At 36.7% G+C, this 17416-nt stretch overlaps 2 protein-coding genes across 3 annotated transcripts in view; one reads left to right on the forward strand and one right to left on the reverse strand.

Annotated features, from left to right (window-relative positions):
* LOC145292997 (serine/threonine-protein kinase SMG1-like) overlaps positions 1-11858 on the reverse strand; it is a 245574-nt gene extending 233716 nt beyond the window's left edge. For both annotated transcript variants that reach the window (XM_080139251.1, XM_080139250.1), the window contains exon 1: positions 11326-11858. In XM_080139251.1, the coding sequence (XP_079995377.1) occupies positions 11326-11773 (448 nt within the window). In that variant the 5' untranslated portion in view covers positions 11774-11858. The remainder of the gene's footprint in view (positions 1-11325) is intronic.
* Positions 11859-12021: 163 nt separating this feature from the next.
* The window catches only part of LOC145292998 (nucleolar protein 11-like), a 44802-nt gene continuing 39407 nt past the window's right edge, over positions 12022-17416 (forward strand). The window contains exon 1 of the mRNA XM_080139252.1: positions 12022-12179. Within this exon, the coding sequence (XP_079995378.1) occupies positions 12048-12179 (132 nt within the window). The 5' untranslated portion in view covers positions 12022-12047. The remainder of the gene's footprint in view (positions 12180-17416) is intronic.

Genomic DNA, 17416 nt, shown 5'->3' on the forward strand with positions numbered 1-17416 from the left:
GATGATGTCATAAAGAATGAATAGTAGCTGTTTGTGATGTCATTCCAGCATGACAAATACAAAGAGGGAAGACAATACTAGACAAAAAATAACCATGTAGAAGGTCGAAAGATGACACCAATTCTATGATCTCATGTTTCATTGTAGTCACAACAAATGACATGCAAGCAATATCCACAAAGTTTCAATAATATACTAAGCCATCCATAATCCGTTTGGTCAGTATTTGTCATAGTTTGTAGGCTTGTCACTGTAAATTATATAGATATGGGTACATAAACACTGAAACTATCACGACTGATAATTCTATATTTTTAGTCAAGATTTATCATCATTGACAGCTTAGCTGTGGTTGAATGATTTGACACAATAAAATATTTTAAAATCTAATATTTATATTAATAAGCCCCCATGATTGCATCAGTAAAATCTAAAAAGTTATAACAACAACTAATATATGAAAACATAAAACTATATCTTTATTGTTGGTGATGGTTATGGATGGTTGCTTGTTAGGGAGATGCATTCAAGAGTTGATTCTTCTCGGGTCCAAATTATGAACCAACAATAGATATTTTCGATGTTATTATATAAGCATTTGTGACTGCCTAAAATGCCCTTTTTGGGATGGTGTTGTCACTGTAGCCAGGCTCCAAGGGTGTTTTATTCAGCCATTGTCATTTCACTGAACTGACCTGACTTTGATTACACCTGTGTAATCTTTTGTCGAAAATGATCTTTCAAACATACTTTTAACATCTTTTTGACAATTGATCAAGTTTGTTGCTTCTTTACAGCAGATGCTTTTTTTTTTTTTTTTTTGTATTTTACTTCAGTAAGTTTTAAGAGATCAAGGGGCTCCTTCCTGGAGCTAACACTTGATTCTGTTATGATTTAAATTTATATCCGAGGGCTCTTTTAAGAATAGATGCTGTTCCCTTTATGGCTGCTATCTGTATTTCATTACAGCTTGGTCTTTCAGGGATTGCTTCTAAGTATTTATGAAGATTCTTTTTTATTAAGCCAGTTGCTCCTATCACAACCGGTATAATGTTTATTTCTTTCAGAGACCATGTCGTTTTTAGATCATTTTTTAGGTTCTGATATTTTATCTTTTCCCGTTCAGCTCTGTTAAGGCCGAAATCATTTGGGACTGTGACATCGACAATGAGTGCAGTTCTTTCAGGCTTGTTCCATATATCAATATCTGGTTTGATGGCCTTTTCTTTTATGTATCTGCCTGCCTGTATATCTTTGTCATAGAACACGGTCACATTTCTGTTTGATGTTATTGGATGCCGGTGTCAACTTCATAATGTTTATTCAAATGACTTTTTGGTACATTTGATAATCATTTCATTATTTCTTGCATTTAGCCAAGTGCACACTTTTGTCAAAATGATTTCTGAGTACATCCAGCCTAGATATCCCACACAAGTGTAAAAGCTTTACAAATGTAATGTTATATGGTCAATAAAAATTAATCATAATGGAAGCAATAATTATTAGATCAAGTCAGCTCAAATATTAAAGAAAATCCCATCAATTATCAAAAAAACATTTTTAAAAAATGACACACAATTGCAACCGATTGTTAATATGAAATTCATTTCAACAGCTAACACATTGTATCTTCATAATATGACTCATAGTACAGTAGAGATCAAGCTACTAAATTTTTCTTTTAATAGTAAATCAATATAAAGAAGAAATCAGATTTGAGCCATGTAAAAATAAAAACAATTTGATAATAGAGAAAAATTTCAGTCAATAAATCTCGACTGGATCCTGACTGATGCAGATGGAGGAAGCGTGAGCTGGCAATACAACGTTAGTTCTTAACTCAAGTCCAAGTCTGCTGAAAGTGATGGTGAAGGTGGCCATCAAAATCAATGTTGCAATCTCCCAAATTACACCATCCAGCCTGTCGACAAGAAACTGATAACATGGCATATTACCAAAAAAGAATAAAGATTTGGGGAGACAGAAGCAGTTGTACAAGAAAAAGAGTGCGGATGTTTATCACTCAGCAAGTGCAAAGATAACATGTTGGATAAGTTTGTACACGTTTTTATCAATATCAGCTTGGATCACTGGCTTGGAGAGATGAGGATCATAAGTTTATAGTAATCGGTAATGTTAACCTCATCAAGAACTCTGCTGATTTCTCAGATGATTGCCGTTAAAGATTATATTGAATAGGCAATATTAAAGACTTCAGATTTAGTAGGGTTAACCTCAAGCCTGATTGCAGCAAGGGTCAATTCAAGAAATATTCTCAACAACTTCAGACTACAGAATGGAATGATAAAATTGTCGCCTTAGAAAAGAGGACATGATTCCATTTCCATTTGATGAAAACCAGTTTTCTATTTTTGTTGTAGACCATCTACTATGGTACTATGGTCGGTTGTGTACAAATCCCAAGAGTGATAGGAGCCTTCTATCATGTCTGTAAGTGATACAAGGTTCAACGAGCGAAATAGGAGAGGCGCCACTCATGCTCTCTACTGATCAAGTCATGACAACAGGACCATTGCCAACACCCTGAAAATGCAAATCAGGATGGTTCAACGCTTGAGGGTACAGCCCAACAGTTTCCAGTCACAGTTATGATCTTTGGTGTGGTTTCAAGTAAGGGCCACATCATGCCACCTCACATCTTTGAAGTCAACTTGAAAGTCAACACCAAAGTTTATCTGGATGTGCTGAAGAGCATGGTGATCCTTTAGTGCAATCAGGTGGCTGCTGGCAGACCTCCTCTCCAACCTGAACCCACTGGACTGATTATACTTCTAAAACATTCAATATTACCTCCCACAAGACAAAAGCCAGCCTGATCACTGCCATCCACTGAGTATCCGCTGAGCTCCCTCTAGCGCTTGTGGAAAAGGCATGCTTCCAGTTCCAGACCTGTATCGAAGCAGTGATTGAGGTTGAAGGCGTTTATATTGAATAGATGTCAGCTCTACTTCATACTCAAGTTATTTGAATTTCAATAAAATTTTTAAAATAAAGCTGTAGTGTTGTTTTCTTTAGGGCGACAAATTATTGTTCCACCCTGTAGATGCCTTAAAATGTTGCATTGTTGAGCTATCAGATGATCAAAACAATAAAAGGAGTGAGATTATCGACTCCCAAAACAAAACAAAAAAAAAGGTTCAATAGGATCACCTTGCATACATATACTGACTAGAGTGCTAAAACCAGCATAGGCAATTTTGGCTAAATGATGAAATACAGGGGCTCAGCAAAGGTAGGTTTTCAGAAAATCGTTCCATCGAGTCAAAAGCATTTTTCACATCCAGCTTAACCAGCAAACGCTCCTGTTGTTGTTGCTTGTCTAGGATGAACATGCTAACATGAACTGTAGCTTTTTGTTCACAAGAAACTGACAGAGCTTTTTTTTCCCCCCTAAAATACAATTTTATATGTGTAAAATCAGGTGTGCCTTTTTTTTGAAATTGATAAACCATTCTAAAAAAAAAAAAAAAACTGATATAGATTGTCCCTCATGGTTGCCCAGTTTTTAAAATATTAAACAGAAAACAAAACATTTTTTACTGATATATTTACATTGAAATACTGTAGTTTTTGTTTTATTTGTTGTAATTATTCTTTCAGTCACAGACATTTGCTTTTATTATTTTTTAAAAGTTGTTTTTAACTGTTGAAAGGTGAACCATTCTTTAAATTTACAATACAAAAGGTATGTAGCTTTTGCATCTTTATTTAGTAGATTTTAAGCAATGGTTCATCTTCCAACAGTTAGAAACAACTTTAAATGGTGGGGGGGGGTATTTGATATAGTACGACGATTAATATAAAGAGTAGAATGTTCACTGAATACATCATGCCTATTATGAAATATGGTAGCAAAATGTGTGCATTAAATAATGCAACAATACAAATGTTAAGAGTAGCACAACACAAAATGGAATGCATTATGTCCAGTATTAGTCTATGTGAAAGCAAAAACTGAATCTGGATCAAACAACAACCAGCATCATCAACACCATGCCAGTAATAAAACATCAAAACATAGATAAGCAGGTCACTTTTCAAGATATACAGACAACAGGTGAACATTTAGAGCAATAAAATGAACTCAGAGATAATTAAAAAAAAATAAACAAGAGGAGAGATGACTTCAACAGCCAACTGAATCCTATATGGCTATGAAGGGATTCCTTCAGGACTGATCAAAAACCCTAATGATGATGATGAAGGGGTCAATCACAAATTTAGATGTTAAAATAAAAAACTCTAATTTACAGATATATGAATATATATTTACTCCTTTTCACCCCAAACAAGGTATATTGCCAATGTTAAGGGGTTATTATTTGGGATCATGTATAATAGGGGCTGTGGGGAGTTGAGCAGCAATACGTCTGTTCCCATTATATTTAAACGTTTTCACTTTAATAGGTAGGGAAGTAGGAAACAGAGAAGGAACTCCAAAATCTAGCAATCTGAGGGAAGAAACCATTAGATTAGGTTTTTCGGCATCTAGGAATCTCAACAGTGAACGAGTGGGATTTATTAGATTTGAAAATCTTGGAGAGACTAGTGGTAGATGCACCAGCCCAGACGTGGCAACAATACTCCATGCATGGATGAATTGTGGCTTTGTAAAGATACAAGATGCTCTCAGATATGATGTATTCTAGTACAGTATAGGGAGCCCACCTTCTTTGCAGCAGTCTTTGCAATGTCCTCAATGTATTTGTTCCAATTCATGTTGCCTGTGAATGTTAGGTCGAGAAGTTTGAAAGATGGTCTTTCAGCTAAGGTGTTATTTGTCACGGCCATTGTTGATTGAGAAAGTTTTTTTGGAATTGTTAAAAGAAAGAAGCTTATTTTTAGTAGCATTAAATGTGACCAACCATTTACAGCCCCATTTCACTACAAACTGGACAGTTTTCTAAGGTTTCTGCCACTACCTTGGATATGTGTACATTCATTTTACTCTCTTATCTAATATAGAGTATGGTGTCATCAGCAAATATGCCCATCTGAGACACAATGTTATCAGGGAGGTCATTTATAAATATCAGGAATACTAAAGGTTTAAGGATCAACCCCTGGAACACACCAGCATTAATATGCTGTTAAGACATACGATCCTCAAGGATAACCTGGATTTTTCTCATCTAGGAAGGATCTGATTATGTTGAGTATTCGTTCAGAAATACTATCATTTTATTTTCATGAGAAAACCCTTCATGCCAGACTTTGTCAAAGATTTTGGATATATCAAGGGATACAACTGTAGCTTCCTCTGCTTTATCCAGTGCATGATATATGCATTCAGAGATGACCGTTAAAATATCCACAGTAGAACAAGCTTGCCTAAATCCATATTGTTGGTCAGAAAGAAGCTTAGCATTTATAATATATATATTAGGTTGGTGCAAAAATAATGTATTTTTGACATTCAACTATATATATATGTATATATATATATATATATATATATATAAAACGACATTATTTTTGCACCAACCTAATATATATATGCATATTTTCAAAAAATACTCAGCCAAGCTGGATAAAATTAATTTCCATACAGAGCAATTTGGGATATGTCTACAAAATTTGAATTAAATAAAACTAACTTTTGCCAAATAAGATATACATGCCAGAAAAGTCAGTGAAATTGAGCCATTGTCAAAACTAAACACCTGAACATATCTTTTTTAGGAATTTACTTTGAATGAAGATAAACAATGAAATAACTTTTCTACACCTTTCCCCCACTTTAAGAAATTTAGTAATTTATAAAAACACTTCTTACTTTTTGTTAACTTTTCTTTAAAGAGTCTGGATCATTGATAAACAGTCAGTTAGTTTAGGGTTAAAAATAACAGTCAACGATTTTCAATTTTATGATTGGTGTCAGTGTAGTCTGCCAGGAACTTTTTTTGCAACTTACAATCGATAAAACGCTTTATTGGTTTGCATCTAGTTCTGGAAATCTACTTCAACAATAGTCAGTTTTAGTTGGTTTAAATTCTGTAGAAGTACCCAATTTTGCACCACTTCTACGTTCCCTTACAAAGATTAAAATCAAGACATAATGCTAATAAACCTTATGTATAGAATCCTTATTCCAATTTTGATCCAAATCCATTTCATGATCTTCATTCTAGCAAATGTTTAAATTTTAGTCAAATTTAAAGCTTAAGAAAATGAAATTCAGGAAATCTTGCTTAATTGGTGTCTAATGACTACAGATTCAATTCAATGCGAATCCGAAATATTTCAATTTTTGGATAGAAGATTGTGTCTATATTATGACCTTAAAAATAGACTCCAGTATTAGGCAGAACTATATTCCAGGCAGATGATATAAACCGATAGTTGCTATACGAAAATTTTGGTCTTTTCGTTTTGTAAAAATGCTCGCTAAATATTTTTAATGAAGATATTTTTCCTAATAGATTTATGTTGACTTTCACCAGTTTTCACAAATTTATTAAATTTTCTGCAATATCTTTATCGTGTCTTTCAATTGTTGGCTACTGTGATTTTTATTGGCAAAACATTTCAGTACCTTCCAGCAATTTACGTAACCTACCTTAATTATGCTCACGATAATGTCATCCATGTTCTGCATAAGTACTAAAACTTTACAGAAACTGAAATTTGAGAAATATTTATTAATAGGTCTAATACCTATCGTTAATATAGTGTAACCCGAATATTTGGATATAAGAAAAAAATTTTCTGGTCCCAAATTAGAGTTTGTGTGCCCCCACCCGGAGAAGAAGTCTCTTATATCCGGGTTACCTCCAATTTTTAAACACAGTGTATCTGAATTTTCACTAAGGAACCTAAATTAAACTAAATATAGCCACATTTCGTCCCCTATATCTAGCAGCAGTGTTCCAACATTCATAATGGTCAGGAAATTAGTTTAGGAGTAAATCTTGTACATAAAAATACACATGCCTAACTTTATATAGAGATAGTCCGACAATGTAAATATAAAGAATTCGGCACTTATGCAAAATATAGACTGTGTTGAAATAAGATTATTATTTAGAAACCCATGGAGAGTGGACGTTTTATAGCTATTTTTCACTTTCAATTTCATAAACAAAAGATGGTACTCCTTGGGCGTTGAGTTCCATACCATATGCTCATGACTGTGTAGCAACAAACTACTGCTTATGTAAAGACAAATATATATATATATATATATATATATATATAAAATAGTTTTTTAAAATATATAAAATATCTATATAATATATATATATATAAATATATAAAATCTCTCTCTCTCTCTATATATATATATATATATATATATATACTCGGGTTTTTTTATATTCAAAAGTAATGGACTAATGAATTCAACGAGGTTGTTAGATAGTGCTCAATAAAAAGAGCTGATAATAATTGTTTATTGTTATATAAACATGCTCACATCCCGCTGCTACAAATTTTTTTTATTTTTTTTTTTTTTATTACATTTTCACCCCAAACAAGGCAAATTGCCACTTTGGTGTAGGGGGCTACTATCAGGGGCAACAACTACTGGGGTACTATGTAGGGATTTGGGCAGCAAGGTGTCGGTTCACGTTACACTTGAACTTCTGCACGTCAGTACTGTTGGGGAAGCAGGGACCTGGAATGGAATTCCAGAGTCTTGCGGTTCTGGGGAAGAAACTATTGGAGTAAAAAGATCTTTTACATCTAGGGACCTCTACAGTGTGGGGGTGGGATCTAGTAGCCTGTCGGGTTTGTCGAGGGTGCTCGCGTCGTGGGGCCACAAGTGATTGCAGTTCGTCAGAGCATTCACCACTAAAATACTTGTAGAAAAGGCAGAGGGATGCAACATTTCGTCGATGGGACAGAGGCTGAAGCTTAGATGCCAGTTCAGGGCCTATCAGGTTTGCGACTCTCTTTTGAACCTTGTCAAGGAGCGAGAGACTAGTAGCAGATGCACCAGCCCAGATGTGGCAGCAATACTCCATACATGGGCGAATGGTGGCCTTATAGAGGTACAGGATACTTTCGGGTGTTAGTAGTTTTCTAGCACGGTAGAGAGAGCCTACCTTTCTTGCAGCGGCCCTGGCAATGCCTTCAATGTAATTGTTCCAACTCATGTTTCCTGTGAACGTTAGGCCAAGGAGTTTGAAAGATGGACTCTCAGATAAAGAGTCGTTGGCCATTGCTATGGGTGGTAGAGAGGGTTTCTTGTAATTATTGAATGAAACTAGTTTAGTCTTGGCAGCATTGAATGCGACCAACCACTTTTGTCCCCATTCCACTACAGATTGGAGGTCTTCCTCTAGTGTTTCTGCCATTTCTTTAGAAATGTGTTCATTCGTCTTCCTGTCGTGTCTGGCATAGAGTGTAGTGTCATCAGCATATATACCCATCTCAGAGGCAATGTTGTCGGGGAGGTCATTTATGAATATCAGGAACAATAGAGGTCCAAGGATAGAACCCTGGGGCACTCCCGCATTTATATCATATTGTTTGGATGTGCGACCGTCGAGGACTACCTGGATTTTTCTCTTATCTAAGAAGGATTTAATTATGTTAAGTATTCTACCAGTGATACCGTATGATCTGATTTTACTGAGGAGACCCTCATGCCATACCCTGTCAAAAGCCTTAGATATATCTAGAGCTACCGCTCTGCCTTCCCCCGCTTTGTCCAGTGAATGGTATATACGTTCAGAGATCACAGTGAGGATGTCTGCTGTGGAACGGGCTCGTCTAAATCCATATTGTTTGTCAGTCAGTAGTTTAGCATCTGTAAGATGATGGACTAGAGCATGGTTAATTATGGTCTCAAATATTTTGGCAAAAAGTGGGAGGAGGCTAATGGGGCGATAATTTGATGGGTCTGTCCTTTCGCCAGAATTCTTGAATACTGGTACAACAGAAGCAGTTTTCCAACAGCCCGGAAAGCAAGCTTCATTAAGACATTTGTTGTAGAGTTTGGAGAGAACTGGAGCTACTTCGGCTGAGCACTTTTTTAATAGCACAGCTGGGATAAGATCGGGTCCACATGCTTTTGAGGTGTCAAGGTTTTTTATGATAGCATGCACCTGAGCAGGGGTGGTTTTCAGATCGTCTAGTGTGGCGTCTGTCCGCATAGGAAAGTCAGGTAGGGGGTGGTTGGAAGGGTCCAGTGTGGAGTTTGAGGCAAACCGACTGGCAAGCATGTTAGCCTTGTCGGTTGCTGAGGAGACAACCTCGTGATTGTTGGTTAGTGGGGGAATTGTTGATTGCCCATTATTTACTACACTGTTGTAGATTTTCCAGAAGTCTCGAGTTCCTAGTTTTTGTGCTTCGATGCGCTTTTTAGTGGTTTCCGTAAATTCTCTCTTAGCTGTCGCTATTTCTTTCTTAACGTTATTTCTAGCTTCTATATACTTCAGTCTGTTTGAACTGGACTTATGTCGGTTAAACCTACGGTATGCATGCTGCTTTTGAGTAATGGCAGTTGCACAAGTCGACGTAAACCATTGGGGAGAGTGGGGCTTACTATAAAATTTCCGCATGGGAACATGCGCTTCGATTGCAGTTTTGAACCAGTCAGTGGTCTCGTTTGCACATTGTTCAGCAGGGAGAGAGAAAATATTTTTCCATGGAGCATCTCTAATTAGTTCCCTGATGGCTTCCCAGTCAGCCTTATTATAATATCTCGTTGTTTTGAGCACTGGCTCTTCAGTTTTGGGTCTAGAGTTTAGGGCGATTTCAACCATTATCACTGCATGGTCAGCGTTCCCGAGTGGGCTGTGGGCCTTCGTTATGCAGTCATCGGGAACTGTGGTCAAAAACAGATCTAGAAGTGATGCGTGTTGTTCTTCCTGGTCAGGGAAACGGGTTGGAAACGTAACAATTTGTGATAGGGAGTGAGATATAGCGAAGCTATGGGTTGTGCTGCCCGCTGCATCTGTGTGAGTAGAGAATCCAAGCCAGTTTTTGTGGTGGACATTAAAGTCACCAAACACATGTATTTGTGCGCTAGTGTCGAGGGACAGTGCCGTGTCTATGCTGTCAGATACTTTGTTTATTATGGAGCAGTCCTGAGTCGAGGGAGAGCAGTAGAGAAAATAATAGTAGCTAATATTGTGTTGCACGTTTAGTCTAAAGCACATAAAGGCTTGATCATCTGTTTCTAGGTTTGTTTCTCTAGTCAAGGGAAGGGTATTACGAATGTAAACTCCAAGTCCGTGCATATGTCTGTCAGAGTCCTTACGGCAGAGTGGGAGATATCCAGGCATGTTAAAGTGGTTAGAGGGAATGGAGGAGTGTAGGTTAGTCTCACTTAGTGCTAAGATATCCGGGGTATTTGTTAAGAGAAATGCTTCAACATCAGCTAAGTTAGTTCTAAGCCCACGGATATTTGTGAATGAGAGCCTCAAGGGAGGAGGCAAGTTTAATTAAAGTTTATGATCTGTTTTTTTTTTTTTATTCAATTGTAAGGTTGAAGTATAGAATAGGTACAAAACACCCTCCCCTCCCCATATTAAGAATGGCTTTTTAAATAATAACGTTATTATTTACGTCCGGATCACTCTCTCTGCACTAGTACCGAAACATGAAGTTTTAAAATGCTTAAATGTGTTTCATTTTAGAATTTAAAATTAAAAACATTGAACAATAAAAAATAAAATTTTGGTTTAATTTTACAGTAGATAAACTTCTGCTTGCATTAAGCGCGGTACCGGTGTTGACCGAACGTAACGTCTCCCTTTTATTGGTTACATGGTTTGAGGATATTTGTACAACTAAACGGCAAAGCTGCCTGTTTGTAAACGTGAGACATTATCTATAAATGATTTAGTTATTTTCCTTTGTAATATTCTTTAAAAATGTTAAGCCAAAGTAAGTAAATAAATAAATTAAAAATGTTAATGCGCTAGCCTTTTGTAAGGGAGCGACCATTAAATAAATATACTGGCCACCATGGAACTCAACGCCCAAGGAGTACCCAAAAGATACCCTAAAAATTGAATTTAAATTAAAAATCCTTTCTCAAAAATAGCACGGTCCGTATTTAACTTAAATACAAAAAAAATATTTTATTTTGTTTCAGATACTACAGTTTCATTCTGTATCGTCGCCTTTCAGTTGTTATCGTAACTCGTTAACGGATTTTAATTAAAATTCAAATAAATTAGATTTTTGCATTTTATGTTTGTCCGTTTAAGGGACTTGATTTTTATCTTATGTGGTTGCGTTTCGGCTCTTATTGGATTTTACTGGGCCAATATGAGCATCCATAGAGGCTGATGCATCCAACAAATAAATAAATAAATAAATAGAAAAAGGCAAAACTTGCGATATTACATTTTTTGTTGCCTGCTTGAGGTTTCCTTTCGTCTTCTTTGGACGACGATTTGATATTTTCGTTCCTCGGGTTGAACATTTTGTTATTGGGGTGCGACTTGGCGGATTCTTTCCGCTCAACACTCTTGCTTCTCTCGTCCACATTGCTAGTCGGAAATGAAGGGGACACGCAGGATGATGAGGACGACGCCGAAGATGAGGAAGCTGACGAGAAGGAGGACGAAGCGGGTGGTTGAACGCCCGACGACAACGTGCCAACCATGATGTTGTTGTGGCAGATCGTAGTACAATCATTTGGTGGTGGTGGATCTACTTCCTTCACATCATCGATGTCCTGACCATGGCCAGGAAAACAATCGCCAACTATGGGATCCTCGTTCAAAGGAGACGTGCGAGTTTCTCCTGTCGCTTTATTATTCATCACACGATTCTCAAACTTAGTGACCATTCCTAATAAGAAAAAAACTAAACGCTAAGATCGGCCATAACGACCTTTACGGAAATAGTATTACTATGATAAGGAAGCGGAAAACGGAAGTTGCGACAAATATGGGCGAAAATATTATTAAGATTTAAAGGAAATTCTAATCTACTTAAAATAAGTTATATAAAAATTTAAAAATAATCATCATATTTAAATTATTTATTTTTTCGAAATTGTATTTTTGTATACGAAAAACAAATGTCGATTCGGTGCGGGGCTGCTCTCAGCTCACTTCAACATGGCGTCCCTTAAGGAACCATTTGTATTATGTCGACTTCCCAGCGAAGAAGAATTGGTTGGGGTGTGTGATGCCAACAAAGATGATCGGGTTATTGTCTCCTACAAGTCCAAGGGTATCAGTATAATCAAGGTAACTCATATTTACTTTTAATGTGTAAAACTGTTATCTCCAAACAAAGCACGCTATTGGGTGTTTGTAACACGTGCGTATTTATGTTACTCTCGTGTTTTGCCAAATAATTAATATTTCACAAAAAGTTTTAATAGAGTGATAAAGTTGAATAAATTTATCCCCAGTCTCTGAAAAGAATAAATCTTCATTTTATACTAAAAAATAATTTTAGAATCATCGATACTCTACCTTTAAACATTAAATATGACTTGTTACTCAATGTTTACGAGAAGTTTTCAAAGTGGGTCCTATATAAGTTTAGTTTATCGTTTTTTTTTTGTTTTTTTTAGTATTTTCGACCTGTGTTTACTAAGCAGATGATAAGCATATTGTTATATTTGTTTTTTTTTACAAATGCCGTTTCGTAATTTCGAGCAGATCATTTTGTCTCACCGCTAAACTTTATAGCAAAACAAAAATAAGTTCTGAATTTTTTAGATGAGTACTAATTGTCTATGTTACTTGTATTGATCGGACTATTGTTCTCATCTTGAGTGTTATTTGTGATTATTGATTGTGATTGTCCTTCGACCTTCATCAAGCATGTTGGTTGTTGTTTGGAAAAAATAGGAGAAAAGTTCCAAACAACTGACATGCCTGGTGAAGATCGAAGCACAATCCGACCGAAATGTTGCACAAATAACACTCAAGGTGAGAACAATAGTCCGATCAATACAAGTAATCTATAATATAAATCTCAATCGTCGGGTTGTGTGAATGTATGTATGCCAAAATCTTTTGACACGCGACGGATTATGACGAGATCGGTATCGTTTTGAAGCTTGATGTTTCGGACGACAAATATCGAAAAATTGGCCAAAAACATTAATTCCTCCACCCTCAACTGGGCAATTTTCTACAAGGAGGGGTCGGTTTTTGCGTCAACATTTTCGCAAAATCATCGTCTCGGTTGGATTGACTACGCTTAATTCCAACGCTCGTAACTTCTGGTCATGCGATATTGACATCGGCTAAGACGTCACGTTTTTTTTTTTTTTTAACCTTCTTTCCCTTCTTTGCATTACAGATTCGAGTCTGCCTACTACCCCCCCTTTTTTTAACACCTCTCGCCACCCAAACTGCCTACTGTTGTTTTGATTCCCTCCTCGTTATGACCACTTTTTAAACCCCCCCCGCCCCCCGAGTTCCTTACTACACCACCTAGACAGACCCAGGCAATGCCGGGCACCCCGCTAGTAAAAACTAAAATATTACTCTAAAAATCTAACAGTGACGATTTATTTGAATCATAATCTTAATATGTTCAATGGATATAGTTGGCAATCTGAAAATTATTATATTTTTAATTAAAAAATAAACTACACCACCCATCAGTAGGGTAATTATATCTTTAAAAGAATGTGCTTAAACAAACTCCAAGCACTTGTACCCCCTCGACATAAAAACCCTCAATTATTAACCAGACAAGCAGCAAAAACCCACCTCCACACATTGTAGAGATTCGTAGATACTGGAAAACCTTCTACTCAAATAGTTTTTTCCCTCCAACTGCTCGGTTTTGGAATTCCCTCCTGATTCCCTGATTGTACTGGCGTGCAAAAGTTCAAATGTAATGTGAACAGATATCTCGCTGCTCAACTACACAGTATCCCTGTACATTTGGACCCAATTAGTAGCCCATTACATGGAAATGAGACTGTGCCTTCTTTGGAGCGAATAGCAATTAAAAAAGAAAAATACTGTAGCTCATGTGTTCGATGGAACTGCTGATTTGAGCTTTTGTGCAAATAAGAGTCAATATGTGAAAATAACATTCAATGTTGTTATGACAACATTGAATGTTATTTTCACATATTGACTCTTATTTGCACAAAAGCTCAAATCAGCAGTTCCTTTTAATCAATCATAGCAAAAGAAATATTTAATCTAGAAATCTTGCGCATATTATAAAAACCCAAACACAGTTTGTTTGTTTTGTTTTTTTCGGTCAAAGAATTAATCTTTTTGGCCAAATTTTCTATATTTTTCGTCCGAGAGATTGATCTTTCTAACAATACCAATTTTGTCAGTGTTTGTTGCGTGTGTCGAAAGTTTTTAGCAGACATACAAACAAACAAGCACACAGACAACTTTCCTTTATATAATAGTGACGCAAAGGCGGAAAAGAAAGTGAAAGAAAACCTGATGTCTTACCGTTACACCATGATACGACTGGAAGTGTAAAGCGTTCAAATTAAATGTAGGCAATCAAAAAGATGACTTGCAGAAATGGCGTTGCTTTTAAACCTCCCATGAAGGTCGTTTTTGTGGGGGGGGGGACCAGCTCCCCCAAAAACGGGGACACTCTGGCAATCTATATATATAAAAGCGAAAATGTGTTTGTATGTATGTGTGTTTGTATGTCACGCAAAAACTTTCCACACGGGTCGCGGATTTTCGCCAGATCGGTATCATTTTAAACTTCCAACCTTCACCCGACAATCGAGAAATTGGCCAAAAACGTTAATATCTTCACCCTGAAATCAGCAGTTTTCTACAGGGGGGGAGGGGTCAGCAAAAACCGTCCTCTCATGACGAGTTCGCTTCTATGCATGCGCAAATGATGTCGTAACTTTATTTAGTTTAAATATTTAAGCGACACAATTCCGTCGACCTCATCTTAGCTCAGTTGCTTAGAGCACGGCCTCATTATCTAAAGGTTTTGGGTTCAAATAATGGTGTGAGATGTCTTCTTTGTTTTTTTTTTTTCGATTTTTTAAATTTTCATATTAAAGCAGGGTTATTTATTTCATATGTTTTTCAGATTTTTTAATGTTCGTTTTTCTGGGGGGGGGGTCCCTTCGCTTATTCTTAGGTTTTCATTAACACCCCCCCCCCACATCCCTGATCACCACACACACCCAAAAGCAACCGGGCAACGCCGGGTACCCCCGTGGTGTGAGATGTTATTTTTTCTTTTTCTTTTTCGATTTTTAAGGGTTTAATATTGAAACAGGGTTATTTAAGCCATTTTTCACGTTCTATGTTTTTTTTTGTTTTTATTTTTCAGATTTTTTAAAGGAGTTTTAACGTTTGTTTTTCTGTTTTCTTTTTTGTTTTTGTTTTTCCGGTTTTTACATTTAACATCGTTCATTTGCCTTACATTAGTTTTTTTTTTGTGTTTTTTCGATTTTCTTAATTTTTAACATTTTTAATATTTAAAAATATTTACTTCGCTTATTCTTATGTTTTGATTACCGCTACCCCCCCCCCTTCCCCGAGCACACACACCTCTAAACACCCGGGCAACGCCAGGTTTGGGTTCGAATCGTGGTGTGAGATGTCTTCTTTTTTTTTTTTTTCGATTTTTTTAAATTTTAATATTAAAGCAGAGTTATTTAAGCCATTTTTCACATGTTTTTTTTTTGGGGGGGGGGGGGATTTTCATTTCGTTTTTCTATTTTTTTTTATTTTTTTTTACTTTGCTTATTCTTTAGTTTTCATTAACACCCGGCCAACGCCAGGTACCCCCCAAAGCCATTTTTCATGTTTTTTTTTTGGGGGGGGGGGGGGTATTTTTTAGATTTTTTAAAGAAGTTTTAACGTTCGTTTTTCTGTTTTCTTTTTCCGATTTTTACATTTAACATTGTTCGTTTGCCTTACATTAGTTTTTTTTGTGTTTTTTTAAAATATTTACTTTGCTTATTCTTATGTTTTGATTAACACCCCCCCCATCCCGCCCGAGCGCACATACCTTGAAACACCCGCTAGTCTATAAATATAAAAGCGAAAATGTGTGTATGTGTGTTCGCTTTTTGTGGATGTCTGTAAAAGGCTTTTTTCGCTGGACTTCTCGGTTGGCTTATTCCTTCTTAAAACTTTTTATATGCTTTTTAAATGATAATATCTAAGAGTTACGAACGGGGGTCGCGTGTGTATTTAATTTGCCCAACTTTCACACGCTATTTTTTTCCAGAATTTTAGATCGTCGCGTGTATCTTTCGCTTTTCAGTATAAAAAAGCGAAACTGGATTCGAATTGGCACTTCCCGGTGGTCTCTAGAAAGCGATGTAAACGTTTGGTCAGTGTCGGCTTTTTTAGCGTCATATTAAACAATTGCTTTCGTCTGGACACTCCCCTAATAAACGGGGAGCTGGTTTTCCCCAAAGTTGAGTAAAAACAAACAAACCGAGTTATTGACCTCATTAAAAACTGTCCCGCAGAAAATGTTAACTGCTGACTAGCTATTGTTTACGTTATTATAACTCTCGCAGAAAATGTTAACTCCACGATTTCCACTTGACCTCATTAAGTCATTAGGTGTGGGTACCTGTCAATTCTCTTCCTACTTAAATAAATTCAAACGTCCTTCAGTAACTATTTCTTGCTGAGCGATTGATTAACGTGTCATGTTTTTTTCACATTTTATTTTCCAACTTCACCTTAGGGCTTCGGGTTCGATCCTACCTACATACGAAAATTTTTTTAACTCCCTCCCCCCCCACGTTTCTCACCCGGGCAACACCGGGTACCCCCGCTATTCTATGTATATAAAAGCGAAAATGTGTGTTTGTGCGTTTTTGTGTATGTCTGCAAAAGGCTTTTTTCATCAGCCTTCTCGGTCAACTCACTCCTTCTTAAAACTTTTTATATCACATCTAAATCTACGACTTAAGAACGGGGGTCGCGGCTATCTTTAATTTGCCTGATTTTACCAGCTATTTTCGAGATATTTTTCAATCGACACGTCTTCGAAAAGCAAATGATAGGGCGGGAGAAAACAGAAACTGGTTTGCAGCGCAAAACTAGATCAAACATCACGCGACTTAACTTCCTCGCACCTGTCAATTTCAGTTTATAAATGTTAACTTAACATGCTTATCAATTCCTCTCCCCTCGTGGCCGAGACGGTTGGGTGTCTGGCTTTTTTTCCCTTTCGTTTGCATCTTCGCGTCAAGGCTTCGAGGTTCAAGCCTACCTTCCTACTAAAACCTTTATTTCTCTTTTACATCTCTAAACACTCGGCCATGTTTTGATCTAAACCTCTTACCCCAACACACACACACTTCGAAATACCCGGGCAACGCCGGGTATCCCCCGCTAGTATCCAAATAAATAGTAATTGTCTCAGTATGAAGGGTTGATGAAACACCAATTACAGAACAGATACTACCCGGGCGAATGCTGGAAGTTGGCGCCAGCATTCGATTAGTTCACTTTATTTATACAAAAACGACAAACAAACAACAGAGACG

This window comes from Euprymna scolopes, chromosome 14 (assembly GCF_053919585.1).
Source record: "Euprymna scolopes isolate OS-2025 chromosome 14, ASM5391958v1, whole genome shotgun sequence".
Classification (NCBI taxonomy): domain Eukaryota; kingdom Metazoa; phylum Mollusca; class Cephalopoda; order Sepiida; family Sepiolidae; genus Euprymna; species Euprymna scolopes.